The sequence below is a fragment of the Pollachius pollachius genome (genome assembly GCF_949987615.1).
Source record: "Pollachius pollachius genome assembly, chromosome: 11".
Classification (NCBI taxonomy): Eukaryota; Metazoa; Chordata; class Actinopteri; order Gadiformes; family Gadidae; genus Pollachius; species Pollachius pollachius.
Window position 1 is genome coordinate 23,203,631 of NC_136944.1, and position 25,944 is coordinate 23,229,574.

Sequence of the window (25,944 nt, forward strand, 5' to 3'; positions counted from 1 at the left end):
TATTTAAAATACATTCATGTTGTTTTGTATTGAATACAAGAATTGTTCCTCTATGATCTGCTTTTGATACTTTAATAAAGTTGTACTTTATTTAAATGTCTTCCCTGTCGTTTCTTTAAACTTATTCCAGCTGATTCCTAAGGGACTTTAATAATAACTGTGCATATATAAATGAATGCGAACCAGTGCTACAACTAATTCACCTACAAGACACTAAGTAACTCATTCACCTGCAAGACACACAATTACATATTCTGTGTTTGTTTATACGCGTGCACACACACACACACACACATACACACACACATATTTTATACATCGGAAGAGGGGCAGGGCCATACATACATACGTATATATATACATATGTATGTATGTATGTATGGCCCTGCCCCTCTTCCTATGTATAAATACATTCACACATATATGTGTATATACATATATAAACACATAAAACAATATATATTCAATCTGTACCTTGATGACCTCATCAGGTTGGTCTTCAAGTCGAAGCTGGTCTCCTGGTCTCAGCTCTACCATCACACGTCCAACTCCTGCGCACACACACACACACACACACACACACACACACACACACACACACACACACACACACACAAAAGCAGCATTCTTGCTAGTACTTGTAATATTTACTTGTTGTACTAAGGCCTTGTAGTAGTAGTAGTAGTAATAATAATAATAATGTTTGATCAGTTTTTTATAGCGCTTTTCTAAATACTCAGAGACGCTTTACAAATGAGAAAGGACAGTACAGACACTCAAACAAAAGGGAAAACAACACCACAACAATAGGCAACACATTAAGAGAGCGGGAGAGGGTGGAAGATGGCGGAGGATGGCTTGTCAGATGTTGTAGGTGGTCCTGAAGAGATAGGTTTTAAGTTGACTTTTGAATGAACAGAGTGTGTCAGAGTTTGGGATGGCCAGAGGGAGGGCGTTCCAGAGGGTAGGGGCGGCGAAGGCTCTGTCCCCCAGGGTGTGGTACTTGGTCTTGGTGATGGAGGTGAGAAGGTTGGCATCAGCGGAGCGTAGGCGGTGAGTGGGGGAGTGGCGATGGAGGAGATCTGTTATGTACGAGGGTGCAAAGTTGTTTAGCGCTTTGTAGGTGGTGAGGAGGATCTTGAAATTGATGCGTTGTTTTATTGGAAGCCAATGAAGTTGACGGAGGATGGGAGTAATGTGTTCTCTGGAGGGGGAGTTAGTAAGCAGTCGGGCAGCAGAGTTTTGTACATATTGCAATTTTTGAAGAACAGTGGAGGGGAGGCCATACAGAATGCTATTGCAAAAGTCGAGTCTGCAACTGATGAAGGCGTGGATCAGTGTTTCGGCAGCTAAGGATGAAAGAGTGAGTCAAAGGCGTGCAATGTTGCGGAGGTGGAAGAAGGATGTTTAGTAGTAGTACTGACCTAGTAGTATTAGCAGTACTGAGCTGAAGGCGTGTACTAAGGCCTTGTCTCTGACCCATCTCCGGAAATTACTGTGTTTCTGCATACACACTACTGGCCCTGCACACACACACACACACACACACACACACACACACACACACACACACACACACACACACACACACACACACACACACACATTTATCCAAACGGTTCAAACACCAAAGGCGGAGTCAACCATGCAAGAGAGAGAGAGACAGAGATACAGAGAGAGAGAGAGAGAGAGAGAGAGAGAGAGAGAGAGAGAGAGAGACAGAGAGATACAGCGAGAGAGAGAGAGAGAGAGAGAGAGAGGGAGAGAGCGATACAGAGAGAGAGGGAGAGAGAGATACAGAGGGGGACAGAGAGGGAGAGAGAGAGAGAGAGAGAGAGAGAGAGATACAGAGAGGGAGAGAGAGAGAGATACAGTGAGAGACAGAGAGAGGGAGAGAGAGGGAGAGAGAGACACAGAGAGAGACAGAGATACAGAGAGAGAGAGGGAGAAAGAGAGACAGATGGAGAGAGACAGAGACACAGACAGACAGACAGACAGACAGACAGACAGACAGACAGACAGACAGAGAGTGTGTAGAGGAGTATGACCTTGAACTCTATGATGTCCACCTCCATCACCTACACCTGGAACCCACACACACGCATCTATACATTTATAGAAACATGGATAGAAATATATGTTTTACATATATAAAAATATCAATCTAAAGACTTTGTTGGAGCAAGAAGATATATCCACCACACACACACACACATATATATATATATATACATATATACACATCTACATATATAGCATTCTTAAGAGATTATATTGTATTTTCGTTTTGTTTCGACAGAATGCCCGGATGTCCCTCTGAGGGTTAGACCAGAACCGCTCGTGTAGCGAAGCCTGACCTCACCGGGACGTTTCAACAGCGCGGTTAACAGTGAAACCGGTTAACCACTGGATCTCTAGTCCAGAGCAGAATCACAATGTAGCCTGTACTCTAAAGCGAACACAGGAACAAGTTATGGGCATAGCAAGCTACGTATGATCTAAAGAAACCTGTATGCATAGAAATATCTATATAAAGACCTTGGTGGCGCATGGAGATATATCCACCACAAACACACACATATATACATATACAGATGTGTATTGTGCATCGTGTTTATATTTATAATATACATGTACATTTAAAATGAGATTAGAATGATTAAAGCTTACATCATTATGTGATGGATGCATTCATACTAATATTTGTTAATTTTAAACCTTTTACCCATATTTCTTAATGCCCGGTTACTTAAACTCTTAATGTAGTTTATTTTCTTATACTTCATTTATTGGTTTAATTTGAACAGTGGCAACATTTATAAATAAAATATATTTATTTGGTTTATTTATTGAATCAGATTTTACTTTCATATTGAATAAGATTGCATTAGTTAGTAGTAGTTAGTCGTTGGTGGTTCAAAGGGGATTATAATACTATAGTAGTACTAGTTAGTGGGAGTTAGTCATGGTTACATGGTGGATATACAGGGGACGGTATAGTAACATTAGTAGTACTAGTCAGTCGTTACATTGTTCATACAGTTTGGTACTAGTTAGTAGTAGTTCGTAGTGTTCATCGATGGTAAAGTTAAGAGAAAGCCTTACCTGACAAGTCGGGTCAGTAGACTAATTGATAGATAATATAAATATATTATATTTATATATAGACATAATATTTATATATAATCGATAACGCTCCGCTACTTGGGTGAACAAAAGTTCCCGCGCCGATGACGTACCACTAATTGCGTTTAAGCAGCCAATGAGGAGCTGCTTCCTCTCCTACTTCCGGTCGCTTAGTGGCGCGTCACCGCTGCCGGCTGGATTGAAGTGGGGAGTCATTTATATATAAGAGCCCTTAAAAAAAAACCTAAAATATGATATTAATATAATAATATATATTTTTCATATGAAACCCTTGTTTCCTTGAGAGATGTGATTGATTTTGATTCCATTCACGATGAATTCATTTGACAGCTAATGTGTTACTCTCTCATCGTTGTGTTGGTCCTGAGGCTGACTGAACTCCCTCCATCCCCTCCGATCCTCTATAGTAGATCATAGGCTTCCCAGACAATGCATTAGAAACTAATACAAACAGGACTCATTCAAAGAGTGAAGTAATGAAAGTGAAGAACCGCACGCTCTACCAGACTGAAAGGGAAAGTGAAAGCTGGCCGAGGCCTGCTGCATCAGTTCACCCATGTGACCTCCCTGACGTCAGCCAACGTCATGAAGCAAAACGAATCACGAATTCACAACACGCTCCGAAGCATTGTGAACTCTACAGGACGACCCTGGCCAGACCCTGACCTACATATAAACAGCTGGTTATTTACACATGTTATTTATACATGTTAACATATAAATGTAATGTCATACATGTACAACACGTTATACACGCTATAACATGTTATACATGAATTATAAATGTTATTATAAATATACATTATAAATGTTACGTCATGTTATGTCATGTTAAACATGTTACGTGCCCCCACACACATTCATGCAGATAAAGATGTATCCTGCCTTCTATGGGAACCCGGTGAGGACAGCTGGGGGTCACACCACGCCGGCCAGGTATGGAAAGCGGCCGGGGGTTCCCCGCCCTCACCTGTCTGTTCATCACCGGCCCATCACTGAGGCAGGCCAGCACAGCGGCCCTCTGGGAGTATTTAAGAGAGGGACACGGAGCAGAAGAGACAAGCAGCAGAAGGTCCTCACACTCAGCTCACTCTGATCTACCTCACTCTGACCTACCTCACTCTCTACCTCACTCTGATCTACCTCACTCTGGTCTACCTCACTCTCTACCTCAGCACATTGTTTCTTGCATGATGATGATGATGATGATGATGATGATGATGACGATGGCGATGATGATGTCATCAGTGAGGGCGGAGCCCTTGTGCTCTTGGCTGAAGAAGGAAAGCACACACTCTGAGAGCATGTTCCACCTGTGGAGCAACCGAACCATGAACACCCTGAAGACCCTGGTAACACACACACAGATGACACACATACGCACGCACACACACACACCTGACACGCATACGCACGCACACACACACACCTGACACAGTTTACGCACGCGCACACACACACACATGACACACATACGCACGCACACACACACACCTGACACACATACGGACGCACACACACACACTTGACACAAAGTTTACGCACGTGCACACACACACATACTCACGCACACGCACAGATGTACGTCTAGGTCTCTCTCACTCTGCATCATATGTCTCTCTCTCTCTCTCCCTCTCTCTCTCTCTCTCTCTAGGGTAACAGTTCAGTAGGCCTGGAGGTCTCTCTCCCATTGTTCCCAGAGCGGCAGTACGACCAAGCCGGCCACCTCACGGTACGTCACTTATTATTATTATTATTATTATTAATGTTATTATTGTTATTATTATTAATATTAATATCAATATTAATATTATTACTATTATTTTTATTATTAATAATAATAGTATTAATATGATTAATATTAGTATATCAGTATTAACAGTAGTATTTCATTAGCAGGTATTACATTAGCAGGTTCTGATAGTACTGTAGCAGTATTAACAGTAGTATTTCTTTAGCAGGTATTACATTAGCAGGTTCTGATAGTACTGTAGCAGTATTAACAGTGGTATTTCTTTAGCAGGTATTACATTAACAGGTTCTGATAGTACTGTAGCAGTATTAACAGTAGTATTTCAACAGGCGGGGCGGAAGGTGGTGTTCCTGTCAGAGATGTTTGGCGCCTTGCTGAACGTTTCCGCCGCCTGGAGTTCAAACATCAGCAGCAGCTCACAGCCGCGCATCGACCGCCTCAACAGCGACCTCCACAGGCAGAAGACTGAACTACACCAGTGTGTATGTGATGCAAACGCACCGTAACCCACCGACACACTAGACACTAGAGCCACATAGACACACACGTATAAACTACAAAACACTTCACGCCTAGCAACAATCAATAACACACACCAAGACACCTGTGACGACAACAATGGGGCCGACCACCGATAGATACTAATATCATGTCAAAATATCATTGTGTGTGTGTGCGTGTGTGTAGGTTAATTTGCTGAGTTTGTCATCGTCCTCCTCCTCCTCCTCCGTCACCAAACTGACAAAGAGAATCAAAGTTCACCTAAAAGCCCTGAAGAAGAGTCTCCATCAACAAGTAGGAATAGGATCGATCTATCTCTATATATCTATGTTAATCACAGCCCTTGATCTATATTTCTATATCTATGTTTATATATATGAGATAGTGTATTCAGAGAAGCTATGTTGGGGTTAGATAGTGTTTCTAGAGCAGTGGCTTGGGGTTAGATAGTGTTTCTAGAGCAGTGTCTTGGGGTTAGATAGTGTTTCTAGAGCAGTGTCTTGGGGTTAGATAGTGTTTCTAGAGCAGTGTCTTGGGGTTAGATAGTGTTTCTAGAGCAGTGTCTTGGGGTTAGATAGTGTTTCTAGAGCAGTGTCTTGGGGTTAGATAGTGTTTCTAGAGCAGTGTCTTGGGGTTAGATAGTGTTTCTAGAGCAGTGTCTTGGGGTTAGTTAGTGTTTCTAGAGCAGTGTCTTGTGGTTAAATAGTGTTTCTCGAGCAGTGTCTTGGGGTTAGATAGTGTTTCTAGAGCAGTGGTTTGGGGTTAGATAGTGTTTCTAGAGCAGTGTCTTGGGGTTAGATAGTGTTTCTAGAGCAGTGTCTTGGGGTTAGATAGTGTTTCTAGAGCAGTGCCTTGGGGTTAGATAGTGTTTCTTGACGTTGTTTCATTTTCCATCAGGACCTCCTGAGATCCTCCCTGATCGCTCACCTGGTCAGGCTGGACCTGCTGGCCTCTTCAATCTCCCCCTGACCGGGTTAGGGAAGCTCATCTCTAACCGGTCTCTAACCGGTCTCTAACCGGTCTCTAACTCATCTCTCCCTGATCCTTCAAATTTCTTCAGTGACCCTAACATGTATATTATTACCAGAGTCATTACACACATTTGTTTTTTATTATTATGATGCAATAATCAGATTTTTCTGTGGTTATATTTATATATTTAAAATACATTCATGTTGTTTTGTATTGAATACAAGAATTGTTCCTCTATGATCTGCTTTTGATACTTTAATAAAGTTGCACTTTATTTAAATGTCTTCCCTGTCGTTTCTTTAAACTTATTCCAGCTGATTCCTAAGGGACTTTAATAATAACTGTGCATATATAAATGAATGCGAACCAGTGCTACAACTAATTCACCTACAAGACACTAAGTAACTCATTCACCTGCAAGATACACAATTACATATTCTGTGTTTGTTTATACGCGTGCACACACACACACACACACACACACACACACATACACACACACATATTTTATACATCGGAAGAGGGGCAGGGCCATACATACATACGTATATATATACATATGTATGTATGTATGTATGGCCCTGCCCCTCTTCCTATGTATAAATACATTCACACATATATGTGTATATACATATATAAACACATAAAACAATATATATTCAATCTGTACCTTGATGACCTCATCAGGTTGGTCTTCAAGTCGAAGCTGGTCTCCTGGTCTCAGCTCTACCATCACACGTCCAACTCCTGCGCACACACACACACACACACACACACACACACACACATACACACACACATTTATCCAAACGGTTCAAACACCAAAGGCGGAGTCAACCATGCAAGAGAGAGAGAGACAGAGATACAGAGAGAGAGAGAGAGAGAGAGAGAGAGAGACAGAGAGATACAGAGAGAGAGAGAGAGAGAGAGAGAGAGAGAGAGGGAGAGAGCGATACAGAGGGAGAGGGAGAGAGAGATACAGAGGGGGACAGAGAGGGAGAGAGAGAGAGAGAGAGAGAGAGAGAGAGAGAGATACAGAGAGGGAGAGAGAGAGAGATACAGTGAGAGACAGAGAGAGGGAGAGAGAGGGAGAGAGAGACACAGAGAGAGACAGAGATACAGAGAGAGAGAGGGAGAAAGAGAGACAGATGGAGAAAGACAGAGACACAGACAGACAGACAGACAGACAAACAGACAGACAGACAGACAAACAGACAGACAGACAGACAGACAGACAGACAAACAGACAGACGGACAGACAGAGAGTGTGTAGAGGAGTATGATCTTGACCGGAGTGCCCTGGAACAGGAGGGTTTCATCAGTAGATCTCTGGGCCTGCAGGGCGTGTCTGGAGCAGTAGAACTTCACCAGCGAGTAGAAGCCAGGAGACACATAGGGAGAGTTGGGGAGCACTTTGACCAGGAAGAGGGGTCCGAAGGAGGAGAACGCAGAGAACACCCTCTCCTAGAACGGTTATGGTTAGGGTAGTCAGGGTCAGGGGTCAACTTATAGATGTAGGGTTAGTGTTAGGGTCAGGGGTCAACTCATAGATGTAGGGTTAGAGTTAGGGTCAGGGATCAACTCATAGATGTAGGGTTAGAGTTAGGGTCAGGGGTCAACTCATAGATGTAGGGTTAGGGTTAGGGTCAGGGGTCAACTCATAGATGTAGGGTTAGGGTTAGGGTCAGGGGTCAACTCATAGATGTAGGGTTAGGGGTTAGCTCACATAGATGTAGGCGTGGCTGTAGCCAGGCTGGAGGTCCCATATGAAGAGAGCTTTGTTGCTTTCCGTCGGCACTTTGAACTCTATGATGTCCACCTCCATCACCTACACCTGGAACCCACACACACGCATCTATACATTTATAGGAACATGGATAGAAATATATATTTTACATATATAAAAATATCAATCTAAAGACTTTGTTGGAGCAGGAAGATATATCCACCACACACACACACCCATATATATATATATATATATATATATATACATACATATATACACATCTACATATAGAGCATTCTTAAGAGATTCTATTGTATTTTCATTTGTTTCGACAGAATGCCCGGGTGTCCCTCTGAGGGTTAGACCAGAACCGCTCGTGTAGCGAAGCCTGACCTCACCGTGACGTTTCAACAGCGTGGTTAACAGTGAAACCGGTTAACCACTGGATCTCTAGTCCAGAGCAGAATCACAATGTAGCCTGTACTCTAAAGCGAACACAGGAACAAGTTATAGGCATAGCAAGCTACGTATCTTCTAAAGAAACCTGTATGCATAGAAATATCTATATAAAGACGTTGATGGAGCAGGGAGATTTATCCACCACAAACACACACATATATACATATACAGATGTATATTGTGCATCGTGTTTATATTTATAGTATACATGTACATTTAAAATGAGATTAGAATGATTAAAGCTTACATCATTATGTGATGGATGCAGTCATACTAATATTTGTTAATTTTAAACCTTTTACCCATATTTCTTAATGCCTGGTTACCTACCCTTAATGTAGCTTATTTTCTTATATTTCATTTATTGGTTTAATTTGAACAGTGGCAACATTTATAAATAAAATATATTTATTTGGTTTATTTATGGAATCAGATTTTACTTTCATATTGAATAAGATTGCATTAGTTAGTAGTAGTTAGTCGTTGGTGGTTCACAGGGGATTATAGTACTTTAGTAGTACTAGTTAGTGGGAGTTCATGGTTACATGGTGGATATACAGGGGACGGTATTGTAACATTAGTAGTACTAGTCAGTCGTTACATTGTTCATACAGGGGTTGGTACGAGTTAGTAGTAGTTCGTAGTGTTCATCGATGGTAAAGTTAAGAGAATACCTGACAAGTCGGGTCAGTAGTCTAATTGATAGATAATATAAATATATTATATTTATATATAGACATAATATGTATATATAATCGATAACGCTCCGCTAGTTGGGTGAACAAAAGTTCCCGCTCCGATGACGTACCACTAATGGCGTTTAAACAGCCAATGAGGAGCTGCTTCCTCTCCTACTTCCGGTCGCTTAGTGGCGCGTCACCGCTGCCGGCTGGATTGAAGTGGGGAGTCATTTATATATAAGAGCCCTTAAAAAAAACCTTAAAATATGATATTAATATAATAATATATATTTGTCATATGAAACCCTTGTTTCCTTGAGAGATGTGATTGATTTTGATTCCATTCACGATGAATTTATTTGACAGCTGATGTGTTACTCTCTCATCGTTGTGTTGGTCCTGAGGCTGACTGAACTCCCTCTATCCCCTCCGATCCTCTATAGTAGATCATAGGCTTCCCAGACAATGCATTAGAAACTAATACAAACAGGACTCATTCAAAGGGTGAAGTAATGAAAGTGAAGAACCGCACGCTCTACCAGACTGAAAGGGAAAGTGAAAGCTGGCCGAGGCCTGCTGCATCAGTTCACCCATGTGACCTCCCTGACGTCAGCCAACGTCATGAAGCAAAACGAATCACGAATTCACAACACGCTCCGAAGCATTGTGAACTCTACAGGACGACCCTGGCCAGACCCTACCTACATATAAACAGCTGGTTATTTACACATGTTATTTATACATGTTAACGTATAAATGTAATGTCATACATGTACAACACGTTATACACGCTATAACATGTTATACATGAATTATAAATGTTATTATAAATATACATTATAAATGTTACGTCATGTTATAAATGTTATGTCATGTTAAACATGTTACGTGCCCCCACACACATTCATGCAGATAAAGATGTATCCTGCCTTCTATGGGAACCCGGTGAGGACGGCTGGGGGTCACACCACGCCGGCCAGGTATGGAAAGCGACCGGGGGTTCCCCGCCCTCACCTGTCTGTTCATCACCGGCCCATCACTGAGGCAGGCCACCACAGCGGCCCTCTGGGAGTATTTAAGAGAGGGACACGGAGCAGAAGAGACAAGAAGCAGAAGGTCCTCACACTCAGCTCACTCTGATCTACCTCACTCTGATCTACCTCACTCTGACCTACCTCACTCTCTACCTCACTCTGATCTACCTCACTCTGGTCTACCTCACTCTCTACCTCAGCACATTGTTTCTTGCATGATGATGATGATGATGATGATGATGACGATGACGATGGCGATGATGATGTCATCAGTGAGGGCGGAGCCCTTGTGCTCTTGGCTGAAGAAGGAAAGCACACACTCTGAGAGCATGTTCCACCTGTGGAGCAACCGAACCATGAACACCCTGAAGACCCTGGTAACACACACACAGCTGACACACATACGCACGCACACACACACACTCACACACTCACACACACACTCACACACACACCTGACACACAGTTTACGCACGCGCACACACACACACACGACACACATACGCACGCACACGCACAGATGTACACCTAGGTCTCTCTCACTCTGCATCATATGTCTCTCTCTCTCTCTCCTCTCTCTCTCTCTCTCTCTCTCTCTCTCTCCCTCTCTCTCTCTCTCTCTCTCTCCCTCTCTCTCTCTCTCCCTCTCTCTCTCTCTCTCTCTCTCTCTCTCTCTCTCTCTCTCTCTCTCTCTCTCTCCAGGGTAACAGTTCAGTAGGCCTGGAGGTCTCTCTCCCATTGTTCCCAGAGCGGCAGTACGACCAAGCCGGCCACCTCACGGTACGTCACTTATTATTATTATCATTATTATTATTATTATTATTATTATTATTATTACTATTATTATTATTATTATTATTATTATTATTATTGTTATTATTATTGTTATCAATATTATTATTAATATTAATATCAATATTAATATTACTATTATTTTTATTATTATTAATAATAATAGTATTAATATGATCAATATTAGTATATCAGTATTAACAGTAGTATTTCATTAGCAGGTATTACATTAGCAGGTTCTGATAGTACTGTAGCAGTATTAACAGTGGTATTTCTTTAGCAGGTATTACATTAACACGTTCTGATAGTACTGTAGCAGTATTAACAGCAGTATTTCCACAGGCGGGGCGGAAGGTGGTGTTCCTGTCAGAGATGTTTGGCGCCTTGCTGAACGTATCCGTTGCCTGGAGTTCAAACATCAGCAGCAGCTCACAGCCGCGCATCGACCGCCTCAACAGCGACCTCCACAGGCAGAAGACTGAACTACACCAGTGCGTATGTGATGTAAACGCACCGTAACCCACCGACACACTAGACACTAGAGCCACATAGGCACACACGTATAAACTACAAAACACTTCACGCCTAGCAACAATCAATAACACACACCAAGACACCTGTGACGACAACAATGGGGCCGACCACCGATAGAGATACTAATATCATGTCAAAATATCATTGTGTGTGTGTGCGTGTGTGTGTGTGTGTGTAGGTTAATTTGCTGAGTTTGTCATCGTCCTCCTCCTCCTCCTCCGTCACCAAACTGACAAAGAGAATCAAAGTTCACCTGAAAGCCCTGAAGAAGAGTCTCCATCAACAAGTAGGAATAGGATCGATCTATCTCTATATATCTATGTTAATCACAGTCCTTGATCTATATATCTATATCTATATCTATATTTATGTTTATATATGAGATAGTGTATTGAGAGAAGTTATGTTGGTGTTAGATAGTGTTTCTAGAGCAGTGTCTTGGGGTTAGATAGTGTTTCTAGAGCAGTGTCTTGGGGTTAGATAGTGTTTCTAGAGCAGTGTCTTGGGGTTAGATAGTGTTTCTAGAGCAGTGGCTTGGGGTTAGATAGTGTTTCTAGAGCAGTGTCTTGGGGTTAGATAGTGTTTCTAGAGCAGTGTCTTGGGGTTAGATAGTGTTTCTAGAGCAGTGGCTTGGGGTTAGATAGTGTTTCTAGAGCAGTGTCTTGTGGTTAGATAGTGTTTCTAGAGCAGTGTCTTGGGGTTAGATAGTGTTTCTAGAGCAGTGTCTTGGGGTTAGATAGTGTTTCTAGAGCAGTGTCTTGGGGTTAGATAGTGTTTCTAGAGCAGTGTCTTGGGGTTAGATAGTGTTTCTTGACGTTGTGTCATTTTCCATCAGGACCTCCTGAGATCCTCCCTGATCGCTCACCTGGTCAGGCTGGACCTGCTGGCCTCTTCCATCTCCCCCTGACCGGGTTAGGGAAGCTCATCTCTAACCGCTCTCTAACCCAACCAGTCTCTAACCGGTCTCTAACCGGTCTCTAAACCATCTCTAAATTTCTTCATTGACCCTAAAATGTATATTATTACCAGAGTCATTACACATATTTGTTTTTTATTATTATGATGCAATAATCCGATTTTTCTGTGGTTATATTTATATATTTAAAATACATTCATGTTGTTTTGTATTGAATACAAGAATTGTTCCTCTATGATCTGCTTTTGATACTTTAATAAAGTTGTACTTTATTTAAATGTCTTCCCTGTCGTTACTTTAAACGTATTCCAGCTGATTGCTAAGGGACTTTAATAATAACTGTGCATATATAAATAAATGTGAATAAGGGCTAGAAGGCAAGAAATAGAAAACGTGCATCACAGTAAAACCCATTTTGGACCCGACAGGGTAACCCCCCCCCCCCCCCACCCTGCCGGGGGCGAGGGTTCTCAGTCACCTGCTCTGTGCTCTGCTGCCCTCTTCTGGTCCGGGGAGGGGTTCTCAGTCACCTGCTCTGTGCTCTGCTGCCCTCTTCTGGTCCGGGGAGGGGTTCTCAGTCACCTGCTCTGTGCTTTGCTGCCCTCTTCTGGTCCGGGGAGGGGTTCTCAGTCACCTGCTCTGTGCTCTGCTGCCCTCTTCTGGTCCCGGGGGGGGGGGGGGGGGGGGGTTCCTAGTCACCAGTGTAGAGGAGTCTTCAGGGTTCCGGTTCTAGGTAGTGCGAGGATTTGTTGTTATGAGAGGGTTGATGCCGTGTTGTGCGTGTGTGTGTGATGTTGTGTGGTATGATGTGTGTGTGTGGCTGCTGCCCCTGATCGTCTACCTCACCTGACCGGGGTCCCCACAGGGAACCTGTTGGGGAAGACCACCTGACTCAGGGATCCAGACACTCCTAGTGGAGGCCCCGCCTCTGTCATGGTCCGCCCCTGGTTTTCCCATTCACCTGCCTGCCACCCTGATCTCCCCTAATGAACCCAACCACCTTCCCCTGTGATCCCTCTATATAAATCCTCTCTCTCCACTCAGTCTCTGTCAGATCATCTCTCGTACTCACAGAGCTTTCCCGCAACTCCAGAACTGTTTCTCCAACGCTGATCCTGCCTGTTTACGACCCCTCGCCTGTCTGACCACCCGCCTGTCTGACCACCCGCCTGTCTGACCACCCGCCTGTCTGACCACCCGCCTGTTGTCGAGTCCCTGCCGGCCTGTCTGCTTCCCTGTTTCCTGCCCCTCGCCTGCCTGTCTGCCCTCCCGTTTCCGACCCCTCGCCTGCTGACCCACCGACGATTCCCTGCCCACCTGTCGGTGACTTTACTGTTTGCTCTCTGCCTGCCCGGTCCTGTACCGAATTAAATCCTTGAAACTGTCGTCTGTCAGTGCACTTGGGTTCTGCCTAACCCCCCCGTTACAGCCTCGACCAGCCTGGAGGGGGGCCGGCTGAGTCGAGGCGTACAGGAGGAGAGCTGCGCATGGTAAGGGCTCGGGAGAGCGTAGGGGTCTGCAGCAGAGGCCACAGCTCGATTATGGAGCAACGTGGGGTTAAGGTTAGGCCTAGGGTTTGGGTTACCAGCATGGACACGTCCGACCTCGTCTGATCTCGGAAGCTAAGCATGGTCGGGCCTGGTTGGTACTTGGATGGGAGACCGCCTGGGAATACCAGGTGCTGTAAGTGGTGTCGGAGGGTGGCCAATAGGTGGCACTCTTCCCTCTGGCCTTAACATCAATCCCGATGCCCCAGTGCAGTGACGGGGACACTGTGCTGTGGAAGGCGCCGTCCTTCGGAGGAGACGTAAAACCGAGGTCCTGACTCACTGAGGTCATAAAAGATCCCAGGGCACAAAGAGCGCAAAGCGCAAAGAGCAGGGGTTTCCCCGGTGTCCTGGCCCAACCAGGCTCATTCAATCTGGCCCCCTAATCATCCTCCTGCATAATTGGCTGACTCATTAATTCCCTCACTCTCCACCTCAAGCTGGTGTGTGGTGAGCGTTCTGGCACAGATTGGCTGCCGTGCATCACCCCAGTGGGTGCTACACACTGGTGGTGGTTAGTGAGGTCCCCCCTTCACTGTAAAGCATCTTTGAGTGTCTAGAAAAGCGCTATATAAATTAAATCGATTATTATTATTATTAAGGTTAGGGTAAGGGTTAGGGTTAGGCCTAGCCCCAACCCTAACCCTAGGGCTTGGACGTTCAGCAGAGGTTCCCTGTGGGGAGAAGACTACAGCTGGCCGGGACTTTGAGCTTCGTAGCTTATGTGTTCATGTAGCTCTACACATCAAACATGAATACAAAAACACTCAAAAAAGATAAATAGTATGGACCCTTTAATAAATGTTGTTATTCTTAGTTTTTGTCCCTTCTAATTGAACTGATATTAATGACATCACAACAACCCAATCCAACTGTCACAGCACACTTGTATTAATTGCATGAAAACAACCTGCATTAATGACATCACAACAAACTGATATTAATGAGATAACACACTTTAATGACACCACAACTGGTATTAATGATATCACATCACTTGTACAGCTGATATCAGAACATGTTAAACACGCCAACAACTGGTATTAATGACATCACAATAACTGGTTGGATGATAGAGAAGAGACAGCAAGATAGAGTGATGATAGAGAGTTGAAAGTTATAGCCATAAATCATTTATATATGTCAACAACAAGTTTCCATAACTATTATAACTATTATGCGACTACTATTGAGTGTAAATCTGAATCTTAACCAAACTACTAGGAGTCAGTTTGAAATCAGGACAGGTCCTTCGAACCCCTAACTAACAAGCAGGTGCAAATCCAAAGATAGGATATTTATTTAGCGAACATCATCAGCCAGCGCGTCTGGTAATGGGTCCTCCTGGAGATCCGGAGGCTTAACCAAATCTTTCATTGTATTATCTAAGTCCTTCTCGGTGTATTCCTCACTTCTGTTGACCTGATTTGGGTACTTGCAGCCAGCAGTGTATTAAGGGGTCTTAGGGGAACTGGAGGAACCTCATCCAAACCCTTCTTTATAACCTTCAAGTTCTTCTCGGGGTAATCTATCTCCATTTCACATATTTTTCCATGGTACGGGTAATTGCAGTCACATACAGTCCGAAAACGCAGGGCCTTACACAGGCCCCCATTGTTACACGGTGACGGGGAGCAACGATCGGCGTTCAGGATCTCCTCGTCACTCTTTATCATCACCATAAAGTGAAAACTCTTGCTACATTTCCCCTTGTATACGTAAGGCTCTTCTATGTTGTCAACGGAATCTACACCTGGATCACTTTCAGCCTTATTATCTTTTCCGTTATAATCACTGTCGCTCATATATCTATAGTAATGAATCACTGTGAACTTATCCAATAAACTACAGTCTTTGAATTTCTGGTTCAGACTACTGCAGTCAGGCTCTTTGACTAGACAATCTGTAATGTTCGTTACTATTTGTGATACCAGACTGTGAGAGCCTTTAATCTGCCGAGCTGCAGCTACAGTCAGCGCTGGTCCAATATGAATAATGAACTCTTCGGATAGGGTATGTTTCTGCAAATATGTCAAGATTTTATGGGTTGTCTTGTATGCAACAACCATCCAGTCATAGCTGCTATACGATACTGACAAATGCTTCCTGATGGCCGCAGCCATGTTCTCTGGTTCAGTGTTGCTTTGAGTGATCACTTCATCTTGTAAATCTTGCTCGATGTACGTTGTGTCGCTATCAAAGCATATCCACTGGGCTTTGTAGAGTTCCTTCATGCCGTTGTGGTAGTAAAGCACGGCTTCAACAATCTTTACTTTGTTCAATTCATCATCTTTATATCGAAAGAATTGTACATTCAGGACAAGGCTTTTCACCATGAGATCATTGAAATTGCGATTGAAATGATCAAGCTCTGCCTCATGACAACGAGACTCCTCAAGGAACGTAATGGGTAAACTCTCAATTAAAGATACTTTGTTTGGCATTAAAGAATATAGCTGAAACAGGTTGTGGTTAGCGTGTGAGGATTCATAATTATCAAAATATTTCTTAATTTCAGATTCTGGTACATTGGTTCGCTCCTTCAACTTTTCATACTCGTTCCAGGCAGTATTGATGGATTGTTCTATTGTGCCATATGCAGCTTTCGCATGTCCTAAACGCGTTATTACTTCTAAATTCTTAAGTTGGCTTTGTATATTACTCATTTCTTGCATTAGAATTTTAAACGTAGGGTTCCCTTTCAATTCGTCCAGGACTACGGCGATGTTGGAACCAACTTTTGGGATCAATTTGACCAAACCCGAATGGTCTAGTAGCATTTTGGCTACTTTTAATGCATTCTTCTTAATTATGAATCCCGACGAGGGCTGGAGGGTCAGTGATGACATCATTATCAACATCAGCAGCAGCAATGCTGGGGACGCCATGACTGGAAAGAGAAGCACATGACAGTATTACTCACATAATACTAATACTGTACTAACATAATACTAATACTGTACGAAGATAGTACTAAAACTCTACTAAGATAGTGCTAACATGGTACTAACATAATACTAATACTGTACTTACATAATACTAATAATGTATGAAGATAATACTAATACTGTACTAAGATAATAAAAATACTGTACTAAGATATTACTAACACTGTACTAACACTGTACGAAGATAGTACAAAGACTGTACTTACATAGCCCTTACATAGTACTCACATTACAAACATAGCAGTCTGTAATAACACTGTTCTAAAAAACATACTTACATACTACTAACAGTCTATTAAGTATAGTAAGATAATTAAAGCACAGTAGTAACACTGTACTAACATAGTACTAACACAGTACTGACATAGTTCTGCAATACATTGTACTGTACATAGTAAATTAAATAATACAACATACCTTCAGAGATGGAGTCTAGCAGCGCCGCTGGTCGGCCGGTTGTTGTCCTGGCTGGTGGTTGGAGTCTGGCTGGTGGTTGGTGTCTGGCTGGTGGTTGGAGTCTGGCTGGTGGTTTGAGTCTGGCTGGTGGTTTGAGTCAGGTTGCCCAAGAGCTGCAGAACGGTGGCTTTTATACTGGCTGCTATCTGTCTTTCAGTTGACTGGAGAGATGACTTTACCTTAAAGGGTCAAACGACGAGCTGACCAGTGCAGACCAATACAACCATCTCTAAGACCCAGATAAGACATTTGAATGTGAAGGGATAAAACAGAAGAGCTGACTGTTTGGCTCTCAGTTTGTTCTGTAAACCACCATTATGATAGTACTGTGGTACTACGGCAGTGCTGTGATACTAAGGTAGTATTGGGGTACTAGGTTAGAACTGTGGTACTACCGTAGTACCTCGGTACTACGGTTCTAGGTCAGTATGGACCACAGTACTACCGTAGTACCTCAGTGCTATGTAGTACTGAGGTACTACGGTAGTACTGAGGTACTACGGTAGTACTGTGCCACTATGTTAGTACTGTGGTCTGAACTGACCTAGAACCGCCCTAGTAGGCCTACACATGAAAGGGTAGGCCTGCTTATATATACAACTTAAAGGGTAAGGCTGCAAATATAATAACACTTAAAGGGTAGGCCTGCCGATATAATAACACTTAAAGGGTTGAACTGCCGATATAGCACTTAAAGGGTAGGCCTAGGGATAAAATAACACTTAAAGGCTAGGCCTACCGATATAATAACACGTAAAAGGTAGGCATGCTGATATAATAACACTTCAAGAGCAGGCCTATTGATATAAAAACACATAAAGGGTAGGTCTACAGATATAATAACACTTAAAGGGTAGGCCTAGGGATATAATAACACTTAAAGGGTAGGCCTGCTGATATAATAACACTTAAAGGGTAGGCCTGCCGATATAATAACACTTAAAGGGTAGAACTGCCGATATAGCACTTAAAGGGTAGGCCAAGGGATAAAATAACACTTAAAGGCTAGGCCTACCGATATAATAACATGTAAAAGGTAGGCATGCTGATATAATAACACGTAAAGGGTAGGCCTACTGATATAATAACACTTAAAGTGTAGGCCTACCGATATAATAACACTTAAAAGGTAGGCCTACAAATATAATAACACTTAAAGGGTAGGCCTGCCGACATAATAACACTTAAAGGGTAGGCCTGCCGATATTATAACACATAAAGGGTAGGCTTACTGATATAATAACACTTAAAGGGTAGACCCACCACCACCACTGTGGGGGTGGGCCTACCACCACCATTGTGGGGGTGGGCCTACCACCACCACTGTGGGGGTGGGCCTACCACCACCACTGTGGGGGTGGGGCGTCGACTGGAGACAGCTGATACTGATCGCCGGTCTCTTCGAGGTCCTCCTACAAACACTTATTTGTGAGGCGGCGTTGTGTGAGTCTCTACTGGGACTCTACTGAGTCTCTACTGGGTCCTGAGTGAGGCTCTACTGAGTCCTGAGTGAGGCTCTACTGAGGCTCTACTGAGTCCTGGGCCCTGGGTCCTGACCGAGTCCTGAGTGAGTCCTGAGTCTGTCGTCCAATCGGAGGCTGAAGCCTCACTTTAGAGTCTGATCTCAACGCTCAGGGACCGGAGCACATGGAGACCGGGGGTCCCACCGGGGGTCCCACCGGGGGTCCCACCGGGGGGCCCAGCGGGGGGCCAGGGGCCCTCCCTGCAGCGGACCTGGACTCCAGTACGGACTCGGAGGGCGCGGAGCGGGAGGAGGAGGAGACGCGGGCCGTGGCCTCGTCTCCCGACGGCCGCTACCTCAAGTTCTGCGTGGAGCTGGGCCGCGGCTCCTTCAAGACCGTGTACCGGGGCCTGGACACCGACACCACCGTGGAGGTGGCCTGGTGCGAGCTGCAGGTGTGTGTGTGTGTGTGTGTGTGTGTGTGTGTGTTTCGTTGTTTGGTTGTGTGTACGTGTGTCTGGGTTGGTGTATGTGTGTGTGGGATCTGTGTGTGTTGTGTGTGTGTGTGTGTGTGTGTTTGTGTTTGTGTGTGTGTGTGTTTGTATGTCTGTTTGGGGTGCTATCATGTAGTTGTGTGTTTGTGCATCTTTGTTTGTGGGTGTGCGTGTATGTGTGTGTGTTTGTGTGTCCGTTTGGCTAGTGTGTATGTAGTCGTGTGTGTGTGCGTCTGGGTTTGTGGGTGTTCGTGTGCGGGTTTGTTTGTGTGTGTGTGTGTGTGTGTCAGTGTTTATGTGTGTGCGTGTGCCTGGTGTGTGTGCGTGTGTGTGTGTGTGTGTGCGTGTTTGTATGTGCGTGTGTGTGTGTGTGTGTGTGTGTGTGTGTGTGTGTGCGTGCGTGTTTGTGTGTGTATGTGTGTGTTTGAGTGTGCGTGTGTGTGTGTGTGTGTGTGTGTGTGATAAGGCTCTAGTACATGACTGTGCATGATTTCAGAATGCTAGCTGACAGATAGACGTCCATAACACACGACTTGTTTTGCATGTTATCTTTCTTCTGCAGATGTCAGCTCTCTCGTAATGCTCACATATGTTAATTATGACCAAGCTATGAGTCTCTATAGCTACTCCTATGAATCTGTACCTATAGCTCTGAGTCTGTACCTTTCTCTATAGCTATGAGTCCGTTCCTTTCTCTTCCTCTATATATGTATATATATATATATATATATATATATATATATATATATGTATATATATATATATATATATATATATATATATATATATATACATATATGTATATATATATATATATATATATATATATATATTTATGTAAATATAGATCTATATATACACATGGATGTCTTCCATATACAGGAAGCAACAATTAACAATTATATATATATATATATAATTGTTAATTGTTGTTCCTTCAGACGAGCCGTCTGTCCAGAGAGGAGCGCCATCGTTTCCAGGAGGAGGTCCAGATGTTGAAGGGTCTGCAGCATCCGAACATCGTTCGTTTCTACGACTCCTGGAAGTGCAGCGTCCAGGGTCAGAAGGTCCTGATCCTGGTCACGGAGCTGATGACCTCCGGGACGCTCAAAACGTACGGACACGCCCACCAATCACAGGCCTTCAAACGTAGGGACACGCCCACCAATCACAGGCCTTCAAACGTAGGGACACGCCCAGCAATCACAGGCCTTACGACGTAGGGACACGGCCACCAATAACCGGCCTTCAAACATAGGGACACGCCCACCAATAACCGGCCTTCAAACGTAGGGACACGCCCACCAATCACAGGCCTTACAACGTAGGGACACGCCCACCAACCACAGGCCTTAAAACGCAGGGACACGCCCACCAATCACAGGCCTTACAATGTAGGGACACGCCCACCAATCACAGGCCTTCAAACTATCTGTCTGACTTCATTTCTGTCTGAAGACATGTCTGGCGGACGACCTGTCTGTTTGACTACATGTCTGTCCGACCACCTGTTTGTCTGACGACCTGTCTGTCTGCCTGTCCTGCCGCAGGTATCTGAAGAGGTTCAAGGAGATGAAGTTGAAGCTGCTTCAGCGCTGGAGCCTGCAGATCCTGAGGGGGTTGGCCTTCCTCCACTCCCGCTCGCCGCCCATCTTGCACCGCGACCTCAAGTGTGACAACGTCTTCATCACCGGCCCGACCGGCTCCGTGAAGATCGGAGACCTGGGCCTGGCCACGCTGAAGAACGCCCCGTACGCCAAGAGCGTCATAGGTACACACACACGCACACGCACACGCACACACACACAGTGGCTATAACCAGTATGGTGTGTTCCTGGTAGAATCACCAGTAGAACCAGTACAGTAACCAGTATGGTAGTAGAGTCACCAGTAGAACCAGTATAGTAACCAGTGTGATAGTAGAGTCACCAGTAGAACCAGTACAGTAACCAGTGTGATAGTAGAGTCACCAGTAGAACCAGTAACCAGTATGGTAGTAGAGTCACCAGTAGAACCAGTAACCAGTATGGTAGTAGAGTCACCAGTAGAACCAGTAACCAGTATGGTAGTAGAGTCACCAGTAGAACCAATATAGTAACCAGTATGGTAGTAGAGTCACCAGTAGAACCAGTGTAGTAACCAGTGAGGGGGTAGAGTCACCAGTAGAAGCAGTCACCAGTAGCACCAGTAGATCCAGTACAGTAACGCGTGCGGGGGTGCAGGGACCCCAGAGTTCATGGCCCCAGAGATGTACGAGGAGCGCTACGATGAGGCGGTGGACGTGTACGCCTTCGGGATGTGCCTCCTGGAGATGAGCACCTCCGAGTACCCCTACGCCGAGTGCCACAGCGCCGGGCACATCTACCGCAAGGTCACCAGCGTAAGTCAGACAGTCTGTCTGTCCGTCTGTCTGTCTGTCAGTCTGTCTGTCTCTCCCCTCTGTCTGTCTGTCTGTCTGTCTGTCTGTCTGTCTGTCTGTCTGTCTGGGGGTCTTCTGTCTTCTGTTCTCCCTTTACACCAGATCTCTGGGCTCTGTAATTACATCCCACGGCTTTTCCTATCACTGCTATGCTGACGACACTCAGCTATTTCTCTCCTTTCCCTCATCTGACAAAGCCCTGATTGCAACACGCATATCTGAATGTCTGGCAGAAGTCAGCACCTGGACAACTGCCCATCACCTGAGGCTTAACCTCAACAAGACTGAGCTCCCCCTAATACCAGGGAAAGATTTCCCACACATGGACTTACTGGTCACTGTTGAGAACATCACTGTATCTCCTTCTCCAACTGCCAAAAACCTTGGTGTAGTGTTGGACAATCAGTTATGCTGCACCGCAAACATCACTGCGGTGGCCCGGTCCTGCAGATTTGCACTTTACAACATCCGCAGGATCCGGCCCTTCCTCACAAGGGAAGCAGCTCAGCTTCTAGTCCAATCACTGGTCATCTCCCGCCTCGACTACTGCAACTCGCTCCTGGCTGGACTCCCTGCCTCTGCGATTAAACCCTTGCAGCGCATCCAGAATGCGGCAGCGCGCCTCGTGTTCAACCTACCAAAGTTCTCACATGTAACCCCCCTCTTCCGAGACCTCCACTGGCTCCCTGTAATAGCTCGCATCAGATTCAAGATGATGGTACTGGCATACAAGGCAGTCGATGGAACTGCCCCTGCCTACCTCCAAGCATTAGTAAAGCCACACACCCCAGCTCGATCCCTCCGCTCAACTACCTCAGCAGGACGTCTGGTACCGCCATCGCTAAGAGCAAGCAAAGATCGATCAGCAAAGTCACAACTTTTCTCTGTTTTGGGACCTCAGCGGTGGAACGAGCTCCCTACCGATGTCAGGACCGCAGAGTCGCTCACCAGCTTCCGCAAAATACTCAAAACTCACCTGTCAGAGTTCATCTCGACTCTGCATAGAAACCAATGCACAGCCACCATTGAAAGTTGTACGTCCTGGCACTTGTACATTGCACTTATTCAAGGTACTTAATTGTGTAGCATCTACAGTAGCTGCTATCGCTGCTTTACATGGGGAATGGGTTAGCCTAGCGATTGTAATACTTGCACTTGGTTCTATGAACGTCTTTACTGTACCGACAGCGATATATTGTTTCACTTCTTATGACAAATGTACTTATTGTAACAAATGCACTTATTGTAAGTTGCTTTGGATAAAAGCGTCTGCTAAATGCCCTAAATGTAAATGTAAATGTCTGTCTGTCTGTCTGTCTGCCTGTCTGTCTGTCTCTCCCCTCTGTCTGTCTGTCTGTCTGTCTGTCTGTCTGTCTGTCTGTCTCTCCTCTCTGCCTGTCCGTCTCTCTGTCTGTCTGTCTGTCTGTCTGTCTGCCTGTCTCTCCCCTCTGTCTGTCTGTCTGCCTGTCTGTCTGTCTGTCTATCTGTCTGTCTCTCCCCTCTGCCTGTCTGTCTGTCTGTCTGTCTGTCTGTCTGTCTCTCTGTCTGTCTGTCTGCCTGTCTGTCTCTCCCCTCTGTCTGTCTGTCTGCCTGTCCGTCTGTCTGTCTATCTGTCTGTCTCTCCCCTCTGTCTGTCTGTCTGTCTCTCCCCTCTGTCTGTCTGTCTGTCTGTCTGTCTGTCTGTCTGTCTGTCTGTCTTCATATCTCTTCCTGTTCCTCTGAATCAGGGCATGAAGCCAGACAGTTTCTTCAAAGTAAAAGACCCTGAGCTGAAGGGTATCATAGAGGGCTGCATCCAAACCAACAGCAGCCAACGGTAAGATCCCCGTAACACCACCTTACACCACCACCTTACACCACCACCTTACACCACCTACACCACCACTTTACACCACTTAACACCAACACTTTACACCACTTTACAAAATTTGACCTGTCTGTCCGTTTATCGCTCTGTTTGTTTTACTACCTAACTGTGCCTGTCTGTCTGAATGTGCATACGCTATCTGCTTGTCTGTTTTCCTGTCTATCTGTCCGTCTTCCTATCTGTCTGTCTGTCTGTCTCTCCCCTCTGTCTGTCTGTCTGTCTGCCTGTCTGCCTGCCTGTCTGTCTGTAGCTACACCATCCAGGACCTGCTAGATCTCTGGTTCTTCCAGGAGCCCGGTGGATCCCGAGAACCCGTTGGGGTCCGGGCGGAGGTGGACCCCGGTGGGGTCCGGGTGGAGGTGGACCCCGGTGGAGTCCGGGTGGAGGAGCCTGTTGGAGTCCGGGTGGAGCTGGCGTCTGCAGAAGACGACCAGACCTCCGCCCTCAAACTGTGGCTCCGCATGGCCGGGCTGCAGGGCCGTTACCGCGGCAACACGGCCATCGAGTTCCTCTTCCAACTCCACAAGGACGTCCCGGAGGAGGTGGCCCAGGAGATGGTGACCACACACACACGCACACAAACACACACGCACACACACACACACACAGACACACACACACACAAACACACACACACACACACACACACACACACACACACACACACACACACACACACACGCACACACACAGACACACACACACGCACACACACGCACACACACACACACACAGCCAGACAGACAGACACACACACATCCTCACTCACTCAGACTTTTTGTCGTCAGGTGGTGCTTGGCTTCGTTTGTGAGGCTGATTATAAACCGGTTGCCAAGGCGATCAGGGAGCGGGTCACCGCCATCAAGCGGCAGCGAGAGCAGCAACTGGCGCAGGAAGTCCTCCCAAGAAGACAGGAAGCTGTCAGCAACAAGCTAGTCGACATCTCGGAGCCACCAACCACAACCACTCAGATGTCTACCCCTGGTTTCAGTCCCGCCCCCTCTCCAGATTCCACCTATCAGGTATGCAGAAGCCTAGGCGAGACAAAAACACTACCTGCCGTTTTTGAGTATTTCAACGGAGCAGGTGCCTTGCCCGTTCAAAGGTTCAAAAGGTTCAAAAGGTGCATGCTGGCAACGGGCTGACTCCAACGCCACCCTCGACGCCCCTCGGGTCATCTATCCCCTTCCCGCCGAGGGGCAAGGCGATTGTCAAGAAGATTAAAGGGCAGAGACTGTATGGTCCTGAATTATCTTAAGTGTCCTTTGAGGAACACCTGGAGGGGTTTGTACCTGACAGAGGGGCTCAGGTGGGGTTTGTACCTGACAGAGGGGCTCAAGGCCAATTTCCACCTGAAGCGGCACGGCAGCGAACCGGTCGCCGAAAATAATAGAAACCATTAAGGTCAATGTAGACTATTCCACTGGACACGGCACCGGCACGGAACCGCCCCCAAACCGGCACTTCGTTTACGATACTTGCCCCTTCTATTTTTGAAAGTTGCCGATTCCCAGTCGTGTCTCAGAACACTTCTACAGCCAATCAGTTTGCCTTTGCTCATGAATATTCATGAGCTCACATCGACCCCTATGCAATTCACAGGGTATTGTAATATTATACAGTCTATCAATGGTATCAATAGCTAATCAGTGGCAAAGAAGAAATGAAAGTCTGCGTCGATGGCTCGCAAGTCGTGTCGCGAGCGGACGTTGCCATGACATCTAGAAATCATACCGTATTTAATGGGTTATAATATTGATGTGTAGGGGTTGATTATAAATCGTGAATAATATTGTATGAATAATTCTAATCATAATCATTTTTACAATTCATGTAGGCCTATTATAATTATGCACGTCTTGAGCCATCAGTTGGAACGTGTCCGAGCCGCTACCAGTGGGGATTGCAGCCGGTTCGCTGCCGTGCCGATTCCGGTGGAAATTGGCATTTAGGAGCGGTTGTAGCCGAGACAGGAGGGGTTTGTGGTTCAGACGCGTTCTGTTTGTGATGATGACCGCAGAACTTCATGATTATGAAGGACATCTTGCATGATTTGTATTTTCACACGACTGATTTCTTCTTTATTCTGCTTTATTCAATGTGGACTCTTCTTTCCAATAGGCCTATCATTCCTGGATGCCTCCACCTACATCCACCCCTTCCTTGATACCTCCACCTACATCCACCCCTCCCTGGGAATCTCGGACCTTCCCTCCCTGGGTACCTCCATCCAC

At 45.3% G+C, this 25,944-nt stretch overlaps 1 protein-coding gene across 6 annotated transcripts in view; it reads left to right on the forward strand.

Moving 5' to 3' along the window:
* The first annotated feature begins 18,921 nt into the window (after positions 1 to 18,921).
* wnk4b (WNK lysine deficient protein kinase 4b) overlaps positions 18,922 to 25,944 on the forward strand; it is a 20,546-nt gene continuing 13,523 nt past the window's right edge. For 4 of the 6 annotated variants that reach the window (XR_013812231.1, XM_079746427.1, XM_079746426.1 and 1 more), the window contains exons 1-8: positions 18,922 to 19,385; positions 20,366 to 20,538; positions 20,975 to 21,195; positions 21,647 to 21,804; positions 23,571 to 23,659; positions 23,961 to 24,267; positions 24,499 to 24,732; positions 25,832 to 25,944. The exon at positions 25,832 to 25,944 is cut by the window's right edge and continues 1,379 nt beyond it. Coding sequence is in view for 4 of the 6 variants with exons in the window: in XM_079746427.1 (XP_079602553.1) it covers positions 19,116 to 19,385; positions 20,366 to 20,538; positions 20,975 to 21,195; positions 21,647 to 21,804; positions 23,571 to 23,659; positions 23,961 to 24,267; positions 24,499 to 24,732; positions 25,832 to 25,944 (1,565 nt within the window). In the remaining 2 variants the exon portion in view is untranslated. Of the gene's footprint in view, positions 19,386 to 20,306; positions 20,539 to 20,974; positions 21,196 to 21,646; positions 21,805 to 23,570; positions 23,660 to 23,960; positions 24,268 to 24,498; positions 24,733 to 25,831 lie in introns of all 6 variants that reach the window. The other 2 variants (XR_013812232.1, XM_079746428.1) reach the window with 2 other exon arrangements.